The sequence below is a fragment of the Cryptomeria japonica genome, chromosome 9 (genome assembly GCF_030272615.1).
Source record: "Cryptomeria japonica chromosome 9, Sugi_1.0, whole genome shotgun sequence".
Lineage (NCBI taxonomy): Eukaryota > Viridiplantae > Streptophyta > Pinopsida > Cupressales > Cupressaceae > Cryptomeria > Cryptomeria japonica.
This window is the reverse complement of record NC_081413.1, coordinates 253915771-253938006: the sequence shown is the minus strand read 5'-3', so window position 1 is coordinate 253938006 and position 22236 is coordinate 253915771. Positions and strand designations below refer to the sequence as shown.

Genomic DNA, 22236 nt, shown 5'->3' with positions numbered 1-22236 from the left:
CTATAGCCACCCTTATTACCTTTGCTCCCATACTGCCAACATGGAATACATCAACAGTTATTCGCTAATACATAAAACCTTTTGATGGTCCATTAGTAATAAACACAATAATCATATAGTTTCCACTAAATGTAAATTTGACGGTACGCGTACATTTCACATTAATTCAATAGTCTTTCCATAATAAAATCCTGATATTTTATTGGTCAAATTGTTCTCTGAATTGTATATATCTCGATATCCTGTTACTTGCGGAGCTTTTACATTATCATTGTATATTAAGTACTAAAAGATAAGACATACGTGTACTCCATTCTAAAGAATAATTCGATCTCAAACATTTAAGAGCGGAACTACCAACTAAAATACATTGCAAGACTATCACTGATAGAAATTGCGGTATGTGTCACTTACTATGCAAATTGTGGAGGTACAAATTTTAGTAAGAAATATAACTTTCTGTAAGATAAAATAGAAAGCAAATGCAAACTTTACATAATAACAGCATTAATTTTCACCAAGATTACAATGTAAACCTTCATCGCATTGCAGCATTACTCTTAACCAAGATGACATTGTAAAACTGTCATCACCTTAGAATTAACAACCTTAACCAAGATTACGACTAATCACCTAAAGTAGGAGTGGTCCAAGCATAAGAAATATGTCAAGAGAAAATACAAAATATTACAAGTTCAAAAATAAGCTGTGTATTTATTAAATAATTGAATGAAAGAGATGGAAGCCTCACATAAATAAGAATGTTCTCCCTATGATTTTTCAAAGCTGGCAAATGGGGCCAGGTGTCTGAATGAGAAAGGCCAGATCCGGATCTTTCGCACAAATAAGAATGATTTTATTTTTGAGTTTATAGGGCAGGCAAAAGTATCCCGTGGAATCAGAGCCAAAAATCTCCAGCCTGTAGTCTCCAATCCAGGGACCAGTATCACTGACTTACGCACCCATCTAATATTGGCATCAAAAATAGTACGAACGGTATTTAAGCTCATAAGTACCTATAACAGCCAGGCAATATAAGCTGGGATATCAGGAATACTGCAAGCTAGTAATGCAACAAATTCTGATCAAAATATTTTGCAATAAATAGATGTATCAGCATCAAACCGCAAGAGCTTCTCAGGTTTACATTAAGCTACTCCAAGATGACTCACTAATCATTTCTTTTAGACTGCAGGTATCGACTGAGCCCCTTATAACCTGCAGTGTGCCAGGTAAACCTTTTAACATGACCGGCAACACTGCACAACATGCAATCCGGTACCACGCAGAAGTGAATAGTCATATGTTGATAAATTTAAACAGCATAAGAAATTAGTATTAGTCAGAGGTGGGCAAATAATGTGATATAACTCCTGCAATACTGTCTGCTCTTATTTATAACAACCTTTGATTATCGTCTAACAACAACGCTAAAAGAGTTTGAAAGGCCTAGATAACAAAAAATTTCAAACTATTCTAATAAATGAAGTCCGCTAATCTCCACTTGAAACCACCTTGAAGCCATTATTTTAGGGAAATGTATGTTCCTCATCATCCAGTAGAATATTAGATTCTCCAAATATATCTTTATATGCATGAAATGCAAAATCAATGTTACAACATTGTTTACAAGGGAATCAAGATAAGAGCATAAGGCTGCCCAAAGAAGGTTCTCATTCATACTTAACCCCATTCAAGCTCAACTGCTTTATTCACGTTCTAAGCTTTACAGACTACCATGGTATTTTGCTTGACAGTATATATATTTTAACATCATATGCCCTTCAAAATAACATGCAAAACTAATGTTACTGCCTTCGTTAGTGGGATTATGGATGATTTGTAATTCTTATCAGGAACACCAAAGGTGCATTTTACAGAGAAATCAGCCAAGTCAACAACCAACCCCAGAATATGATAAGGTTGTCCGGGCTAAATCCAGTTCACAAGCTTCCTCTATCTGTTCAGAATAATTTATGTTAGGATAATGGAAAATGCGTTAATACCTCCAAATTGTATAACTCACAGCATACTCAACTGCAAACCTAAATCAGGGATTCTGAAACAACCCAAGGCCCAAGGATACAAAGAATAGATACAATTTGCACGAGGAATCCAAAAAAAAAATTATAGACTAAAATTGCCATCAAAATACTTTTTATACAGGTTCTGAAGCATGATACAGGTCCTACTCCAATCTTGTCCTCATCTTCTTCTCAGGAGCTTCAACAACTACATTCACACCATCATCATTATTATCTAATTTTCTCTTATTTCCTGCGGTGGCAACTGTGTCAACTGTGTCATCTATGACTAACTGAATCTTCTTATTTTCTTTTTCACCCATGTTTTCATCAAGAAATGTCACATCATTCAAATTTCTCTTCGATGCTACAGCAGCAGTGAAGCCAGCAGCAACTACTTCAACATCATCTGAAACATCTCCAGCTTCTATGCTTGCACCTGTTCGCTCTTCTCCACATTCTTCAGCATTATGATCATTTCCACTAACCCAGGCAGGAATCTTTCCAGATAGAACCATGCCGTCTGTCTCCTCCTCATTAAATTCATCCCTGCAAAAAGTAATTTGGGTTGGACAGTTGCAATTGAAAATATGCTGGAGAAAACATGTACTTCTTGTAATAAAGTTGAACTTTGAGAAACTGATACAAATGCATCTTCCTTGTAACTGTACTTCAACCTTAAATAACAGGATCCAAAACTTCCAGTCAATATTCATCTTAAATTCTTTACAAAACAGAGAACAAAAACTGGATACTATTACTTATTTATCCAAATTAAACGTTTTAAACTTTTAAGTACTAGATTCTGCCAAACAAAAGAACCATGACACTTGAGGAGAAAAAAGGAAGACTCTAAAACTCCCACCAAAGCTTACATAAATATAAATGGTGACAGAAATCAAGATGGGTTGGTTGTAGGGTTAAACAAGGAAGTGGTTCAACAGATCACAGTCAACTGAGCTGGGAACAATCTGGAGGAGTTGTGAATTCAAGGTAGAGTCTTGCAAATAGGAAGGACGAAATACCTTCCAAGCCCACAAGATTTGGAAGGATGAAAATCCTTTCATGCTCTTACCAAGTTTGGATGAAAACCCAAATCTTGGTCAAGGAGGACAAATGCCTCAAAGATGGGCTAAGAGTTGGAAGGACGAAAACCCTTTCATTCTCTTTGGCAAGCTAAGGTAAAAAACCCTTGATATTGTCACTATTGAGTTAGGGAAGAAAACCTCTAATTCAGCAGATTTGTAGCATTTCCAGAGACGTGATTTGATTAATTTTGAGTATTGTGCTATGATTTATTGATCTCGATATTATCATAAATTCTTTATCTTTGATAAAACCATTATCAATTTTGAGCGAAAATTATTGCTTTAAGGCAAAAATCAGGAATATCCCGAAGAGGAACATTACATTTTTAACTTGTGTTCACCGCCCTAATTCTTGTCAAAACAGTAGTGATATGGTCCCTTGTTTTTGGGGCTATGTTTAGTTCCTTTCTGTTTTGTTTTCAGACATGTAATGAACCTTTGTTGTACCTGCCTTGCCTTTCTGATAATTAGGGCCTGATCTATCCACTGAATGTTGGATTTAGGGCCACAAAAGGAAATTACGGTTTCCTGCAACATTTAGATATTTTATTTTATGTCAGCAGTAATATTAGATCGGTGGCATAATTATTGCAGCACAAACTACATACACGACCCATTCTAGATTTTGAGGATTTTCCAGGTTGGCTGGGTTACCCATCCAAACCCATCCCGTCTCTTAGGGCTAATAGGGCCACCTGAGGATGGGCCCAACATACCCCTGGCTTGCACTCATTATCTTGAATGTACTAACAAACAGAGAATATCAAGAAGATAACAAATTCATACATAAAACATAGATTCATGACTATATTACTTGGTTAACATTTATCCATTATATATAAATTTGTAGGGACTAATTCATTATATTTGTGCCTAGTTGCAAAAACAAGACTATCACTAATTAGTATTCCTTTTCTCTACATATTAGTTGTGTCTGAGAATGAATGAATTATTTTTATTCTTTTGTCTATCACTAAAGTGTATTTTAATGCAGCATTCTAAACCTGATATTGCAGGTTACCTATCTAGCGTGAAGATTAAGTTCATTTTTCCCTTTTGTACATTATAGATGTGCTTAGTTCATTTGGTAAGACATTTTTAGGCATGGAACCGATTTAGCAATTAATCTGGGTCACTAGTTAAATTATATTAATTACTGTTATATGAGGAATGAAAACAGATTTAATACAACTAGCACAAAACATACTTCAACATTTCGACATTTACGCGGATTGGCCTGGGGACGTACCAGCCTACTGGTGATGGGAAGGAATGCTTACTAGGCGCTAGTTCTTCATCACTGGGAAGAACCAGTGACTAGCCCTTTTACATCGTCTGCTGACTGATGCATTCCCCGGGCAATCCTCATGGTTGTCTAGGCATCATAAATTATGAAAACTGAAATAAATATTATTATTGAGTAACGAAGTTACCTGTTGGATGCTTCTCCTTGTCCTTCTCTCCTTGTCACTCCCTCTCTTGTGTTTCCTTGGGGTGCGGTTTTATACCTCTTTGAAACCGCGCAATTCCCTTTGAAACGTGGTGTCTATTCCGGAGGTGGCTTGGGAATGGACGCATCCTTTCATTACTAGTTAAGATAAAATATATTTTAAGTGGTAAAAATAATTTATGTATTGAATATATATATATATTTATGTACATGTATTGTTTAATGTTTCTAATCATTGGCTGCTGTCTACATGGGAATATGACAAGACATAAAAGGTAATGCCACTTGAGTGCCAGTGTAGTCCAACTGTGTTTCGGTGAGGTAAAAAGCTCAATCTTTCTATGGGGTTTGGTCGGTTTGACTAGATTTTCTTGATCAAAATGTAAATGAAATGCAAAGAATCAAAGTAGGGGAAAACAACGGCAGAAGCTATGATAGCAACTTGATTTGAATATTCAAAGGAAGAATCTTGACTCTGGAGGGAAGGCCCCATTCGCAAATCTGAAACAAGATGCAAGATGTCGAGGAAGCCAAACAGTAAAAGGCACCAAATAAAGAAAAAATAGATTTGCTTATTGATGATCGAATTCAAATGTTTTTAATGCTTTGAATAGTTAGCTGTAGTTTCAGATGACACGAAGGTATTTTGTAAACAGAAATTCAAGATCTGATTGAAAATAAGTTTTTAAGGCTCTGTCAAAAACAAAAAAAAAAGAAGCTGATTACAGGGGAATAATGACACAAACAAGACCAAATATGTAAGATGGGTATCAGACCATGCAATTGGAACTGGATATCAACAGGTAGAAGATCAAGACAGGCAAAAAAGCTCAAGACTGGGGTTGACAACATGATGGTTTTAGACTTTGGATGCCATATATTATCTGCAGATTGTTCTCATAAAAGAAAAAACTGTTCAAAGGTAAAGGTCTGTACTAGGAGATTTCTTATATTTCTCTGGACAGAGAAACAGAGAATATGGAGGATTGCTTCCAATTTTGTAAGGAAGCTGATAGCTATAGGAAGCATCTTGCTCACATACCTACTTTATACACATCTGGGTTTTGAAACTATTGTACTGCTATTATTTTGTTGAAGGAAAATAATATAAATAAACTATAAAATGACTCATAACTCCATGTAGGATATAAAATCTATTGATAATTAATCATTAACCAGCAACTAGAATTAAAAAATTTAGAAGGTTGACTAAAACTTACAAATGGCATAAAAGAATTTATATATTTCTGATAATTCAAAATTTGCCCTTCAACTGTTGTCATTTGTTCTGGAAATACACACTTGACCTGTTTTAATTTTTTAACTATAAGCATCTTCTCAAATATTGCTTCCTCTAATTCAGGTCTATGTCCTTTCATGTGCCTCTTATGCTGAAATAATGCCACTCAAGGCAATTTCTCGTGGATGGATATGAATTATCTCCAGCACGCTCACAGACATCTAACACCTCAGGCTTTGCTGATGTCTTTCTTTTTGCTAAGGTCAACTATTTTGGTAGTTTGGAAATACCTGTCAGATTGCCTTCTTTTGAATGCCAAACTACTGAATGGATTCTCTTTAGCTTATGAATGTCTCTTATCTTCGTAAGCTAATAGTGCTAATCTTTCTCAAAATATGACTAGTTTGACTGAGTAAATTTATCCAGTGTTGTCAATGATGTGCAAATCTGCTGAAATTTAAATAGAAACATATCTTCAAGTTGCTTAACTAATAGACCATGACCTGACTCCTTTGCTGATGCATACAATTTGCGCACCTCATTTTATGGCCAACATATTTGCTGTTTAAATGACATGTTATACATACTTTCAACAGTAATGCACACCATAGATGTTTAGAGTTGATTTCCAGAAACTTTTTCTCAATTTATCAATTATCACAAATTGTGGATGCTCACATTTGAGGACATTTGACAATCTCTTGTAGTTTGGGTTTTTGGCCAACAGAAAGTACCAAGTAATAAGTGCGCAGAATATCATACAACTCACCTGATGTATTATATCATGTTATGCAGTAACCAACATGTCACATGCATGACCCTTTGTTAGATATACAGGTTTAATGGGTAGCTTGGGTAGCCAATATATCAATCAAACATTGGATTAAGGGTTCATCCTATGATTCTTTGCAAAAGGAAAAATTCAAGGGCACTCCAGAACACTTTTTAGTAAAAATTGTAAGCATATAAATATAAACAAGAATATCGCTAGCATCAACAAACATCTTCAAATGTACTGTAGACTATTGTTAAAAATGACATGAGATATGTACTACTACCAAAACTGAATTGAACCCTACAATCAGTAGAAATAATAAGTGGGTAGCATGCAAAACTACTATTGCATTTTCTTCAATTTTAGTACTTTCTTGTTTAACTATACAAAACAGCAGAGAAAAATCATACCGTGTATAATGAAAATAGCAACTTTTGCAATAAAAAAAATGGAAAGATCAACTTAAGTGCAAAGTAAGACCTGTGCTTAATGTGGATAATGCATGAGAACTCTTGCTGGAGATCCTCAATTGTAATAATAGACCCGTTTGTGATTGGAATTGGGAATTCTGCCAATGTCTGAAAACAATAATTGAAGTTCAGTGTAAATCATTTGCAACTTCTAGAAAATGAAATAAACAATTGAAGTATGCATAGTATTCACAAAAAATAAACACACATATAAGCCTATCCACAAAATTAGTTTTGAGATATCTCTCAAGGTTCAAGGAATTAAAATTTTAACTTGTGATATGTTCTCCCAGTTTAACACATTAAGTTTTTTATAGCACACATCCAGCAAGGGAAAGAAAGATTTTGTGCATACCTTCTCTAAGTTTTTCTCATAATGTTTAGCAATATCTTCCTCGAGGTCATCACCAGTCTCATACAAAAGTGTTGGGCCATGCATTATCAATGGCAAGTTGACACCAAGTTTGTTCTTAACAACTTTTTCTATCATATCTTTCAGTCTTGTCTTCTGTGTATTCACCTCTAGTGACATAGGTGTCTATTTGATCAGATTAATCAAATCATCAAATTAGAAGATAATAAATAACCGTGTACTTGATAAAAAAATATCATCAAACCAAAAAAATTCAACCGACCAAAGAAAGATCCTCAACAATGATAAACCTTACCTTTGAGCATACAAAACAAGATTTGTTTGGTTCAAATGGTTCTACAGGCATCAGAAGCATCTTCCTCGATGGATGTTCTAAGCAGTATGTCATCCTGCAAATACATGCACATTACTCATCCAAGTTTTTCAAATTTCTACTGTACCATTCTTAACAACTTTCAAGATTTAAAAAACAGATAAAGCTACAGATTAATGGTCCTATACACTTCCACATAACTCACCTTACTTTCCCAGAGCATCTTTTAAAAGTAAAACATCTTTTTAAGTCCTAAAAGAGGCATTCTAGACTACAGGGTGCTCATGCGTAAGCCCAAAGAATGAGATAACAGAGACTATAGAAATTAAATCAACATTAATAGGTGACCAAAATAAGTCCAGAGACACAAGGGAATGAATCTCTTTTTGGATTAATGAATGTTCCAAGGCCTTGATGCCAGAGATATAAATTATCATATGCAATATACTTTTTAAGGTCAAGAAATGCACCTCACATTATTATTGAACGAAAATAATTATGAGTCCAACAGCTAAATGGTCTTTTGGATTATTATTTAAGAGAATGTAGAGGGAGGACTGTTTCTTAACCATATGAATTCATTTTTTGCTGATAAAAGAAATGCGGGGAAGGTGGAGGTTCTCTCAATGCAACAGCAAATCTCTGCAACAATGACTGCCCAGTTCGCTGGGTAGAGTGATTTTAGGTAACCCAAAATTAGACCTAGTGTTACACTGTTTTCTGCTTTCCCTGTATATGCTCAATGTAGTTAAAACCATAGTTTGAAAGCTCATACTCGGCAGACCTAAAATTTGACTCAGAAAACAGACTTGGGAAGAATTTTGCTATAATTCCAAACATAAGTGACCAAAGAAGTCAAACGATGTGGGGGAATGCTTAAAGAATGCCAAACATAGTTCAACAACAGCCACATCATATCATGAAATGTAAGATCTAAATAATCTCTTGCTTGATTAATGAATGTTTCAAGACCTTGATGCAAGACATATAAATTATCATCATATGCAACATAATTTATTGTCAAGAGTTATACCTCACATTATGATTGAAAGAAAATAATTACGAGTCCAACTGCCAAGAGGCCTTTTGGATTGTTATTTAAGAGGGAGAAGAAAGAGGACTGTTTCTAAAACATATGAATTCATTTTTGGCTGCTAAAAGAAATGTGTTAAAAGGTGGAAGTACTCCCAATGCAACAGCAACAGCTGGCCACTTTGCTGGGTAGAGTGGTTTTAGGTAACCCAAAATTAGACCTAGTGTTAACACTGTTTTCTGCTTTCCCTGTATATGTTCAATGTAATTACAACCATTGTTTGAAAACTCAGACTCAGCGGGCCTAAAATTTGACTCAGACTCCAGACTTGGGAAGAACCCAGCAAAAATTGTGGACATTAAAAAACACATAAAATTGTATAATCCTTAAAAACATGAATAAAACTGATTTTACAGAAGCAGTTTTTCCTTCATTTATAGATCAAAAAACAAATTCAATGTACATCATATTGGCGTGTGATTATAAATTTCAAATCCATATTTATCTTTTATAAATTTCATCCACAAGAAAAAATTGGCCCAAAACAATTTTTATTTTTTGCATTTAAAACCAAAGCAGGGCAGCCTCCAGTGAGGTCGAGACCACACAGAGCTTCATGATGCATGCCAGTTTTCATGGTTTTACTACTTTTAAGTACTAACCATTGATAGATTGATACAATATTGTAAAAAAAACAAATGCATAAATGAGAATGAAAATTTTTAAAGAGGATCTTGAATATTTTCTTCCTGTTCCCTGTTTTTTTTCCACTGGAGAGCAAGTTTCTCCACAAACTCACCACCAAGTTTTGACTTGTGAGCTGGCAGGTAATTTGCCAAGTTTTTGATCTATGGTAACTATCTCACTCATCAGATCATTAGATATTGTATTTGCTCTTTCACCGTGGTTTGATGACAGAGAGATCAGTAAACTTGAGGCTATGATGATCAATTCAACCCTACCCATGCTCCCAGTTACCACTGTAATCAACACAAATGCCCTCCCTCACCGTACCAGTTCCAGATATGCCCCCGATACGCTCACCCAGAAACATTTTGGAAGCGCCATTTACATTTCCAGGCAGCGCCCAGCATTTCTAGTTCATACTGGGCAAACCCAGGCTGTAGCATGCTAAAAGCCTGTTCAACTTAAAGATAAAATAAGGAAATTTTAGACAGGAGAGGCATCAAAGAGCTAGTGGAAGTGGCACTGCTACTAGTCCATCTGCATCTAGTTCTAAAGAACCAATTGATGATTCAGATGCTCTTGGAATGATTTCTCTATGTACTTCATGAGTTTGACTATGACCATTCACATTTACATATTTTACTGTTATGAAGAAATAATATAAACCTCCGTGACATCATCTTATATTTTGAATTATCAATTATCAAGGTATTTTCTAAATGCATTGTTTATTTTATGCAAGAATACTGTTACTATGGTTACTTCATAATATTTTTATCCTTTCTTTGGGTACAGACATATCCAACACTTACCGAATCTGGGGTCCCAAAAACATAGAGAAAATCCCACAACCAAACCTGTTTAAACAAGTAACTTGGAACGCTTCATGTCAACCTTGATTTGATCATATTATAAATTATAGATAATGTAGGAATTAAACCCCAAGCCTTGAAATCAAAAGTGGAAGAAAAATCACAAAGGCAACAGTATCTTTAATACTTAGATAAGATAATAGAACAAACCATCTTAGCATTGCTAGATTTTAACAGTGTTTCAAGTAGACTATGATGCAAGCGGGAAAGCTATTGGAGGAGTCTTGTTCAAGAATTTTATACCATTATACAAGCACTTTAGAATTGGAGGTCCTATTTGCTGCCAAAAGAATTTGTCCTATTCAGGGATCATATATTATTGTTGTACATAGACAACCAAGGTAAACTCGATCAAAAAGACATAAAATGAGTTGAATTCCTTCAATTTTTTTCATTTGTTTTGAAGCATAGAAGTGGTAGATGAAACCAGGTATCTAATGCATTAAATAGAAGACGTTCATTGTTAGCTTTGACCATATGAAGTTGTATTAAAATGATTCAGATTTCAAGGAGGCATGGGCTGTATGCAAGAGCCCAATTAAAAAAATGGGGCACCATAATTAAATTACTTCATTCAATAAAAATTGTTGTTCAAAGGAAAGTGTTTGTGTATACCTCAAACATCTATAAGAGAAAATCTAATAAGGGAGAAACACTTTGGAATGGACAAAATCATTGACCTAAGTGAGTTATTACTGGCTAAAGATAGGAACAGATGTAAAGAACATGGTGCAGAACTACAAATTCTGTCACTATGTAAAGGATATGAGCCAAAATACCAAAATATATCAGCCATTAAATGTTCCAAAGAGTCCATGGAAGTATGTGAGTATTGATTTCATTCTTGAGTTGCCAAGGACCCAAAAAGTAATGATTCTATTTTTTTTTTTAAATGTGGCAGTAGATAGATTTTTTTAAATGACACATTTAATACCATATTACAAGACAAATGATCTCACATATGTTGCCGCATTATTCTTTAAGGACATAATGAAACTTCATGGATTACCAAAAAGTATAGTCTTGAATAAAGAAATGAGGTTTTGGGAGCACAATAAGCTTCAAAATTGTGTTTTGAAGCTCGTGGCTTTAGAACTCGCATTTTGAAGCTTGTCGTGTCTCCAAACACCCATTTTTATGCTTCAAAACTGGGGTTTTGGAAGTACAAGCACTTTTGACACAATTTGTGGAAGAAATTAGACACCAAGTTGAATTTCAACTCACCCTATCAACTACAACCCAATAGGCAACAAGAAGTTGTCAATATGAGTCTCAATAACCTGTTGAGAACCTTGAGATGTTTGGTTGGAAAGATGCCCTCTCAATGGGATTTGACCTTGGCACAAATAGAATTTGCTTATAATAACTTAGTTAATAGGAGCACAACCAAAAGCTTTTTCCATATCATGTATGGGTGTAGCCCAAGAAGAGTAAATGACTTGAGAATTACCGCTAATTTGGGTAGGAAAAGTGTCATAGTCTAGTTAAGAAGAATTTGAAGAAAAATACAATGAAATAAAAGTAGCATGCACATCTCGAGAGGAGGGAACATGAATTTCAAGTTGGAGACTTGGCATTGTTGGTGTTGGAAATAAGCCACACCCGGACCGACGATGGACTGGTCCAAGAGACGATGGACTAGTCCAAGAGGGGCCAGTAGCTCAGTGGTAAAGCACTCCAGCAACGTATGGAAGGTCCTAGGTTCGAGTCCTAGCTGGTCCATTTCTCAACATGGTATCAGAGCCAGGTCCAGGCTAGGAGCCCCAAGCACACGAGAGGTGTGGCTTAAGGGGGGGTGTTGGTGTTGGAAATAAGCCACACCCGGACCGACGATGGACTGGTCCAAGAGGGGCCAGTAGCTCAGTGGTAGAGCACTCCAGTAGCATATGGAAGGTCCTAGGTTCGAGTCCTAGCTGGTCCATGTCTCAACAGGCATTAGCTCATTTGCAAGAAGAAAAATTTCCCTCAAAGACCTATAATAAGCTTAAAGGGAAGAAGATTGTACCATGTAGGAACTTAAAAAAATTTACATCCAACACGTGAGATAGAGTTTCCTAAAGAATATAGAGATTTTCACCTCTTTTCAATGTTCATATTTGTACCACTATTTTGAAGAGAAGTGTAATAAAGAGGGAGTAAATCTAAATTGTCAAAACAACGAATGGGTACAACGATTGCCTAAAAACTAAGTTACCGGTACCTCCAACTTTTCCCGCGAATCCGGGTACGGTATGTGTCTGATTCGGATTCGACTTGGAATCCCCATGGAATCAAACAGGGTTCCTCTTTTTTGCTCTTGAAACGCATCCCCATTTTGACCCACGAATCCAAACGCATCTGAGGTCGACGTGGTGATTCCATGGAGTTTTTGGATGAATCCGCGTCACGCACAATTATCAGGGGGGTTTTCATTAAATTTGCGGAATGAAATCAGGTCGTTTAAAGCTTAAACCCTTAAACAAAAAGATAAAACGCAATTCGCTTGTCTTCGGCAGAGAAAAGGGCACAACGCACAGAGGAAAAGGCAGAGAAAACCAGTGACAGCACAAAGGTAGACGAGCACAGAGGTAAACGACAGAGAAAACCAGCAAGGGCACGACGGCATATGGCACACGGCACACAACACACAACACACGGCACAAAGGTAGACCAGCGACGACCAGCAGCGACGAAACTAAAATCAAAATTTTTTAATTTGTTTCTATCTTGTTTGTATTTTAATCTTCATCGATTTATTTTGTTTATGTTTATTTTCTATAGTTTTGTTTATGTAGTCTTTGTATTTTTATTTGTATTTTGTATTTTAGACAAAATAAATCGAGTCTTGATATAAATTTATTAATTACTGATTTATATATTAAATTTTACAAATAATAAATATTAAATATTTAAATTTTATTTAATGTGAAAATAAAATATTAATTACATATTTAATTTTGATTTGTACTATTATTATTTTTAATGTGAATTTTTTAACTATTTTGTGATTAATATTTTATTTTCACATTAAATAAAATTTAAATATTTAATTATAGGTTACTTTCATAATTATATTTAATTATAGGTTACTTTCATAATTAGAAGTTTGTAAATATTTAAATATTGTTATAGGTTACTTTCATAATCATAATAATTTCACTTTCACTTTAAATTAAATTTAAATATTTAATATCTATAATTTATTGTTTAATATTAAATGTTAATAATTATTTTTTAATTTGTTGTAGATAGCATAATGGCAACGACTACTAGCTCTATTCCTCAACGGACTTTCAAAACCGATCCAAATTCACCCATATATGTATATATTTATGAATTTTATATCGTTTTGTACGGACGTACCCAAACCCCCCAAAAAAAATTGTCGTACCAGCGTACCGTACCCATGTGCCCATACCCGTACCGGCAACTTAGCCTAAAAAGGACTGAAAGGCAGTTAAGATAGTAGTAGATTCCCAAGTAGTCAAGAAAACAAGGCAGAAGGAATCCAAGGATACTTGATGAAATGGAAGAACAAGAAAGCAAATAAAGAAACCTAGATGAATGCATCTGAGGTTATCAAGCATGCAGTTTTGGTTCCAAACTTCACAAATTGTTTCTGGGCCATAAGCTCTTCCAATATTTTTCACTTACCTGACATGTCTACTATAAGAGAATCTAGGTCCACAAGGAATCTGCATCACCAATAAAATAGTAACCATTCAATTTTTGTTTTTTTTTGCTTTAACTCTGTGTGTGTTTTCAAGTTGTTACTCGTCTTTTTGAGAATGTTACTTCAGTTGGCATTGCCCATCATTCTTCCAATTCACGTGGCAGCTAGTTATTCATTTCTAGATTCAAGCTTATTGATTTTCATAATTTCCTTGATGTGGCCCATATGTTGACTTGGCCATTTGAATTCATATGTGGGTTCAATCTTCACAATTGCATTTGTTTGCATTGTTTATGCCTAGGACCCACATCCTTCTTTAAAGCAACTGTCTTTTGTTCTGAACATTGTTGTCTTGCCTCGGGTCCACCTCTACGGATGTGGCATTTTCTTTGGCACTTCCTAACATATCCCTGAGGCTTATGTGATGCATCTTTTGCTCCCTCCAAGTGAGAACTATGTCTATCTCATCCATCCATGTGGCAAAATTCAAACATTTCTGAATTATTAGCTGGGGCCTGCATGCCTAACATTTCTTCTTTCCATGCTAGATGATTTCAAGTAGATTCATGGATATCATTAACTGCAATTTCTGATGAGCAGTTACCAATGTGAGACATTTCCTTCATTCACCATCCCTCGAAGGATTGTGTGCAGAGCCTCTTGTAGATAGTACTGGTTTACCTTTTTCTGGGAAGATATCACCAATTAAAAACAAATATATGAAGATCAAGGGAAAACATTTTTGTTGGCCTTCATGGTACTGTGAAGACAAGGCAAAGACTTGGAGAGACTAAAGAGTTATTTGCAAATTCTTTAGCTGGCCTGTGTGTTTATAAGCAAGTTGTAATCTAAACTTTGATAAATTGCTTATTAGTTATTTACTATTTCCATAATGCATTTGTGAACCGGAACTATGTGAATCTGCTAGGATTATCTACCTTCCACTAGGCTGCTGATCCTTGTGTACATCATCGCTCCAACACACTTTCTTTTTATAACATCAAAACCAAAAACATAAAAGATCTGATGAAGTAAAACTATTCAAACCGATGATACTTACCATGCAATAATTAGATTCAGTCCTTGGAAGGAAGCATAGAAGCAAATATCTTCAATTTATCATAATACATCATTTATCACCCAGGCCACCAAGAAATTCATCAAAATATTAAGATATCCTGAAAATACTGGTCAACAATAAATTGAACAAGAAACTTCCGATCTTGGTAGTACTTTTTATTTTGCTATATATGCCTTCTAAGTTCTACCCTTTAATGTTTTACTGATTTTGATTTTTTTGTTTTTGAACCTGCAAGAAACAGTGTCACAATAATAGCATAAGATTCACAATTCTTGCTTCTTTTTGAGTCTGCCTTGGTTCCTAATCATTTATTAAGCTATGATAATTTAAAACTAATTGTGAATTCTTAGTTTGCTTATTTGGATACGCATCTTCAATTTCATTATATTTTAGCTTAGCGCCTTCAACTAGTTGGTTGCAATCCCCTCCCTACAAGCATATGCTTAGACAAGTTCTTTGTGTATTATAACCTTTTTAATTTATTTAACTTCTATATATATATATATATATATATATATATATTAAAAAATGAGTTTCTTTTTAAGCACAGATGATTAAAATCTCTGATTCTAAAGTAATATGCCCGTATTTATTCATTCCTAACATATTAGATTGCTTGTTTTACACTGTATATTGACATTCTATGTAATTTTATGTCAATCAGAAAAGAAAATTTATTCGTCAAATTGAGGAATAGTAATCAGGAAACAATGTCTTGTGAGATGGACTTTTCATTTCAGCTACAACTTCTATCACTATTAAGATGACTGTCATTCTCGTGTACAACACCTCTTTTTTCATTTCAGCTACAACTTCTATCACTATTAAGATGACTGTCATTCTCGTGTACAACACCTCTTTGCTCATGCAAGCTTCATTGTTCAAACCTAAGTCACCGCGTTCGAATTTGAAATCAAGTTCGGCAACCATAAAATTCGGATGAAGTTCGGTAAGGGTAAAAAATTCGACATCAAATTCACCTTATATAAAAAAATTATTTAAACATAAGTAATATATCTCATAAACTATTGAAATAGTTTAAGATTGCAAAATAGATTTGAAATCATTATAAATAGATTAAAAATAAATTAAAATAATTCAATTAAATATTAAGTCACCAGGTTCGAGTTTGGATGAAATGCCAGAGGAGACAAAAAATAGAAAAAAAATCCATTATTAAATTCGCTTTATATAACTTCGCTTTTTTAGAAAATATAAATAATATATCTACAAAATTATCAGAATTAATTATATTAAATTTGTGTAATTTAATTTAAATATTTAATTTAAATTTATTAAATTTTATAAGTTAATAATTAAAAAATTTAAAATTAAATATTCTAAAATATTAAATTTTGAATATATTAAATTTTCAATATATTAAAAATATTAAAATAAAATTATATTTGTACTAAATATATAATGTATTTATTAATGTCCTCTTGCTAAGTTTGAAGAGTTTATTTGAGGGCAACGAATAAAATTTGTTTTCCACGAGTAAAGGCTACTACAATTTATTTTTCGAAAAGCAGCAGCAGCAGCCTTTCCCGACGCGGCTGTCCACAAACCCTACCGGCGGCAGCCTTTCCAGCATCCGGCAGAAGCCATTCCAGCATCATGTTTGCCTGCAGCCCCAAAGACTTCAGCGGCAGCCCTCATAACTCCAGACGGCACCTGTCAAGAGGTCATTCATCAATGAAAAAAAACCTTTGCCCATTCTCCTCCGAATTTAAGGCGAGAAATTCAACGAATTTCATACGCTTTTTAAAAGTTCGACGTATTTCGAATCTCAAGCCGAAAATTTGGCGAATGCGGTCACATAGGTTCAAACCACAGTACAAAACTCACAAGTTGAAAGTTTGAAACTGCTCGTGACTTACTTGTTCATGACCACATTACTCAAAATAACTCACTGCCAAGTAACTCAGAAGAACTCACCATTGACTCACCACTTGCTTGTCGATTACTTGGCAGAACATGTAACTATTGAAGAAATACTCACCTGAAATTTCACGATTTTGTCTGCCCAAGAAAAAGTTCCCATCCAGCTTATTTCAATTGTGTTTACTTGTGTTTTTTTACTTCTAGGTTCATCTAGATTTTGTAGGAGGGCAGCTAGTTAAAAAGCGGATTTTCAGCAATTGTAGCCTGTTGGATTTTTTTCTGTTTTACTTTATTGTTTAATTTTCAAGACATTTTCAGGTTATTTTGTTTTATTTTTAATTCATTATTAGGACTTTTTTTTTAATATGTTAATTGTATATTGAGGATCCACTCCCTTAAATTTAAAATAAAAAATATTAATAGCAGTCTCTAAGCATCAACCGTTGAACAAGAGTGCTTTGAAAATTACAACTTCAACCAAAAACCATCACTGTCAAAATCTGTACAAATTGCTTCTACATATCAGGAACTTCAGATATGATTGTAACTCACTTGTTGCACAACAAATGAAACTAGTAGCTCATTGCAACTAACTTGTTGTGCAGAAGCAGAAAACTTGTTACACAGCAATTGAGGGCTGTACTTGAGTAATTAGTTTACCGTTAAGTTTTTCTTAGCAATTTATTTATCGATCCACTGTTATGTTTCATTGAAACTATAATCTGTATTTTCTTTTCATATTAAAGATAACTTGAAGTTGATATGTATTGAGCTTGGTTTTTGGTCTATGATGTACACTGAACTCTAATTTTGATCTATATATATAAAGGAAATTAACACTATGTTCCCTGAATTCAGTAGTGTTGTGCCCTGCACACATGCCCCATTCAAAACAGATTTGGTTAAGTCCTCTCCAAGATTAAATAAAGTTTTTGAAAATCCAGTAGAAAAGGCTAATAATCAAGAAATTGTGCTAAAGTTAGGAGAATCTAAAAGTTAGGGTGAAAATCCTAAGTTTCCAAAAGTTAGGAAAATCCATGAACTCATAGAATTCCCTAACAAGGTGAGAATCCTGAAGTTTTCAAAAGTTAATGAAATCCATGGACTCGTGGAATTCCCAAAATCCAAAAGTTAGGGAACCATGGAATTCCCGAAATTCCTTGACAAGGTGAAAATCCCTAAGTTTCCAAATGGAAATCCATGGACTCATGGAATTCCAGAAATTCCTTCACAAGGTCAAAATCCCTAATCTTCCAAACGAGCCCAAATTCCCTAAATTCCATGAGTTGCCCAAATTCCCTAAACTCCTTGACAAGGTGAAATTTCCCAAAACATGTCGAAATTCTGAAAATCAAAAGATTTCAATCTTTTTAAAATGTGTGACAAAGCTTATTAGATTTAAGCAAATTGAGGGGGATTTTAAACATGTGATTTAATGATAATTTGCTCATGATGTGGACATAAATTTTGCAATTCTTTTAGAATTTTGAAATTAAAATTCTTTATATTGTGAATTCTAGAAGGATTTGTTCATCTTTTCCACTATTTTCTTTAGAAGTAATTTGGATTATTTCTTCTTTTCAGATCAGATGTAGCTTTTCAAGACTGGAAATTTATCAAGGATTGGTAAGATCAAATATGATTTTAAGGGATTTCTTCCTTCATCAAGGATTTTATCATATTGGAAAAAGCATTGAAGACACTAATCTTGAACAGAATTTTTAAGAAATCTACAGTTGAGTTGGTGCTTGATTAAGCGCCAGATTGATGACACCAAAGGAGATATTTGGCTATTACAGGAAACTAAATGGAGCAAAGCTGAGATTGAGGCCAAAATGAGAATTTGGAAACAGTGGAATGGGTTTTTTAGGCAATCGGATGGAGCTTCCGGTGGCTTGGGAATTATTTGGAACCCCTTGAATGTTAAGATCTCACTTGTGGGAGAAGATAAGTATTGGCAACATTGCTTGGTCACTATTCTTGGACGAAATGAGAACTTCAATCTCTTCAATGTGTACGGACCTTCTTCTGCTGGTGATAAGCGGGCTCTCTGGGTTCTCCTATCCTTTAAGCTAAACAATATTACCGATGGTAGTTGTGTGGTAGCTGGGGATTTTAAAGCGATCCTTTCTGACACTGATAAAAGTGGGGGTATTCAGAGGACTGGTATGTCCCAAAAAGACTTCTTGGACTTTGTTGAGAAGAATCACCTCTTAGACATTGTTCCGAAAAATGGAATTTTCACATGGACGAACCGGAGATTGGGCTTCTCTAATATTGTTGAACGGCTTGACTGGTTCTTTGTTTCTGGCGATTGGCTAGGCCAAAATCTAGCCTTAGAATCTTCGATTCTATCACTCACCGAATCAGATCACTACCCGATCTGTCTGGAGGTCGCCTTGGCTCAAGCGAAGGGAGGTACTCCGTTCCGGTTTGAGAAAATGTGGCTCAGAGTGGCTGAACTACATGATCTAATAGCGGCTTGGTGGAATGAGCCAGTATTTAGGAATCATTCAAGACTTCTCATTCTCAATAAAAAACTCAAGTATATTAAGGTTAAGATAAAGGAATGGAATAATAACCACTTCAAGAATATTCATATGGAGAAATTAAGAACTATGGCAGAACTGGCAGATTTAACCAACTCTGTTACGTCTTCAAGAATGACTGAGGAGCTATTCATCAAAGAAAATTCTCTCAAATCTGACTTAAATGAAATCCTTAGATGTGAAGAAATCCACTGGCGGCAAAAATCAAGGGAGTTATGGTTAAAGGAAGGAGATTAAAACACCAAATTCTTCCACCGATTGGCCATTGCCAATCGTAATAGAAACAGAATATCGGAGATTATGAGATCGAATGGTGTCACTGTCAGGAATTACGAGGACATTGCGCAGGAAGCTGTAAGTTTCTTTGACTCTCTGTTGAATGGTGACCGTCAGGTCGATCATGAAGCAAGAGCCAGAATTCTGAACTCAATCCCATCCATCATTTATGCTAATCAAAATACAACTCTCTGTACGCCCATTTCTATTGATGAAGTAAGGAAAACCACCTTCCAATTGAAACCGGATAAGACTCCTGGCCCGAATGGCTTCCCTGTCGCGTTCTTCCATCATTACTGGGATATCATTGCTCAAGATTTGCACCTTGTTGTAGAAGAATCAAGAAAGATGACTATGTTAGGGGCCATCAATCACACCTTTTTGACTCTAATCCCGAAGAAGCAGAACCCACAACAGATGAGTGACTTCAGGCCTATCGCTCTATGCAATATTGTATATAAGATTGTAACAAAGATCATAGCTAATAGATTGAAGCCCCTCCTGACGCACATCATATCAGAGGAACAAAGCGGGTTTGCCCCTAGAAGATCCATTGTAGAAGGTATCATTGTTGCTCATGAAACACTCCACATAGCCAGGAAAACCAAGAACTCATGTATGATTTTAAAACTGGACATCTCGAAAGCTTATGACATGGTGGACAGGGATTTCTTATTTGATGTTCTCAATAAATTTGGTTTCTGCAAGGAATGGCTCACTTGGGTCACGAGTTGTCTCTCTTCCCCCAAATTCTCAATTCTGGTCAATGGTTCATCCCACGGTTTCTTCTCTTTGACAAGAGGTATTAGACAAGGTGATCCATTATCACCCTTTCTGTTTATCATGATGGCTGAAGCCTTAGGTCGATCCATAAGAGCCCTCCAGCAAAATGGTCGTTGGGTAGGAGTTAATGTGGCAACAGGGGTTGAAAAAACGACTCATCTTCAGTTTGCTGATGACACCATTCTATTTGGATCAGCCTGTAGGCGGGAAGCCAGATCAATCAAAACTTGCCTTGATGACTATTGTTTGGCTTTTGGACAGAAAATCAACTAGCACAAATCTGAAGTGTTTTTCGTCAACACTCCGCTCAACTTGCAAACGGTATTATCAAGGATTCTCAATCTCAGAGTTGCTAATTTCCCTGGGAAATTTCTTGGTACCCCACTCTTCATTGGTAGTAACAGAGCTCACTATTGGAAGCACCTCATTGATAAGTGCAAATCCAAGCTTGCAACTTGGAAAGGCAAGTGGTTATCTTCTGCTGGGAAACTCACTATGATAAAGTCGGTCCTCAACGCTACCGGCTTTTTCTATGGCTTGCCTACAATTACCGGTGGCAGTTGAAGAAGAATTGATTTCTCTAATGAGAAATTTCCTTTGGAATGGGTCGGATGATAAAGGTAAATTTCCCCTGATAGCTTGGAAAAAGATCTGTCAACCAAAAATGGCAGGTGGTGCCGGTATTCGCCAAATATCAATTATGAATTTAGCAATGGGTGCTAAACTGGTTTGGGAAATCTGTAGCGGCAAGAAGCAAAAATGGGCAAGGCTCCTGAAACATAAATATCTGGACTCCCTAGAACCTAAGCGGATTTTGACTATCAACAACCCTCCTAGGGGCTCGGCTATCTGGAATTTCATTTTGGATAGCAGGGATATCATAAGCGATCAAGTTACCTGGGAGGTCAGGAATGGCAGGGATGCTTCCTTTTGGTTTGATTCTTGGTCGGGTGAAGCTGCTCTATGTCACATCCCCTCTCTACATCCTGTTATGGACGTAACCTGTCGCCTCTGGGGGCATAATATCTGTGATTATGGTTATCCAATCCTAGAAAATGGTATTTCTAAATGGAAATGGAACTCCTTGGACGAGCTGGACTTGGATCAGTTTCAAAAGGACTTATTTACTGACATTCTCAACAAAAGGACTATTTTCCCTTCCCCTGATAAGGATATTATTAGGTGGTGCGGCTCCTCTGATGGAAAATACAAGGTATGCTTTGGCTACAAGCTAAAAGAAGCAGCTATAGACAAAAAAAGACTGGCCTGTTAATCTATTTTGGCATCAACACCTCCTCCCCAAAGTGGGTTCCTTTGCCTGGTTGGCCTACCAGAGGAAAATCTTAACCCAAGAAAGGCTCCATTCAATGGGTATCAATGGACCCAGTAGATGCCCGTTATGTCTAGATTAGGAAGAGACTATTGATCATCTTCTTCTCCATTGCAAATTCTCCAGTCATTGTTGGTGGTATTTCATGGAAAAACTGAGATTATTCGGCCCCTTCCCAACAGGGGTGGACAATTGGTTTTTGCAATGGCCTAAACCGATAGGAAAGGCGGTTTTTTCTGATTTTCTCTTCATCCTCCCATCACTTCTGATTTGGGAAGGGCAAAGATATGGGCCCTCAGTCTCTTTGCGCGAAAATTGAGAACCACCTGACTGAGCTCCTAAATGTGGCAGCCCAA

At 35.6% G+C, this 22236-nt stretch overlaps 1 protein-coding gene and 1 non-coding gene across 3 annotated transcripts in view; one reads left to right on the top strand and one right to left on the bottom strand.

Annotated features, from left to right (window-relative positions):
- Positions 1–1554: 1554 nt before the first annotated feature.
- The window catches only part of LOC131034485 (SUMO-activating enzyme subunit 2), a 101763-nt gene continuing 81081 nt past the window's right edge, over positions 1555–22236 (bottom strand). For both annotated transcript variants that reach the window (XM_059211347.1, XM_057965992.2), the window contains 4 exons: positions 7716–7809; positions 7403–7585; positions 7058–7155; positions 1555–2573 (listed from right to left, as the gene is read on the bottom strand). In XM_059211347.1, coding sequence (XP_059067330.1) covers positions 2189–2573; positions 7058–7155; positions 7403–7585; positions 7716–7809 — 760 coding nt within the window. In that variant the 3' untranslated portion in view covers positions 1555–2188. The remainder of the gene's footprint in view (positions 2574–7057; positions 7156–7402; positions 7586–7715; positions 7810–22236) is intronic.
- On the top strand, positions 12175–12246 carry TRNAA-AGC (transfer RNA alanine (anticodon AGC)). Its single transcript has one exon. It is a non-coding gene; the product is annotated as a tRNA-Ala (tRNA).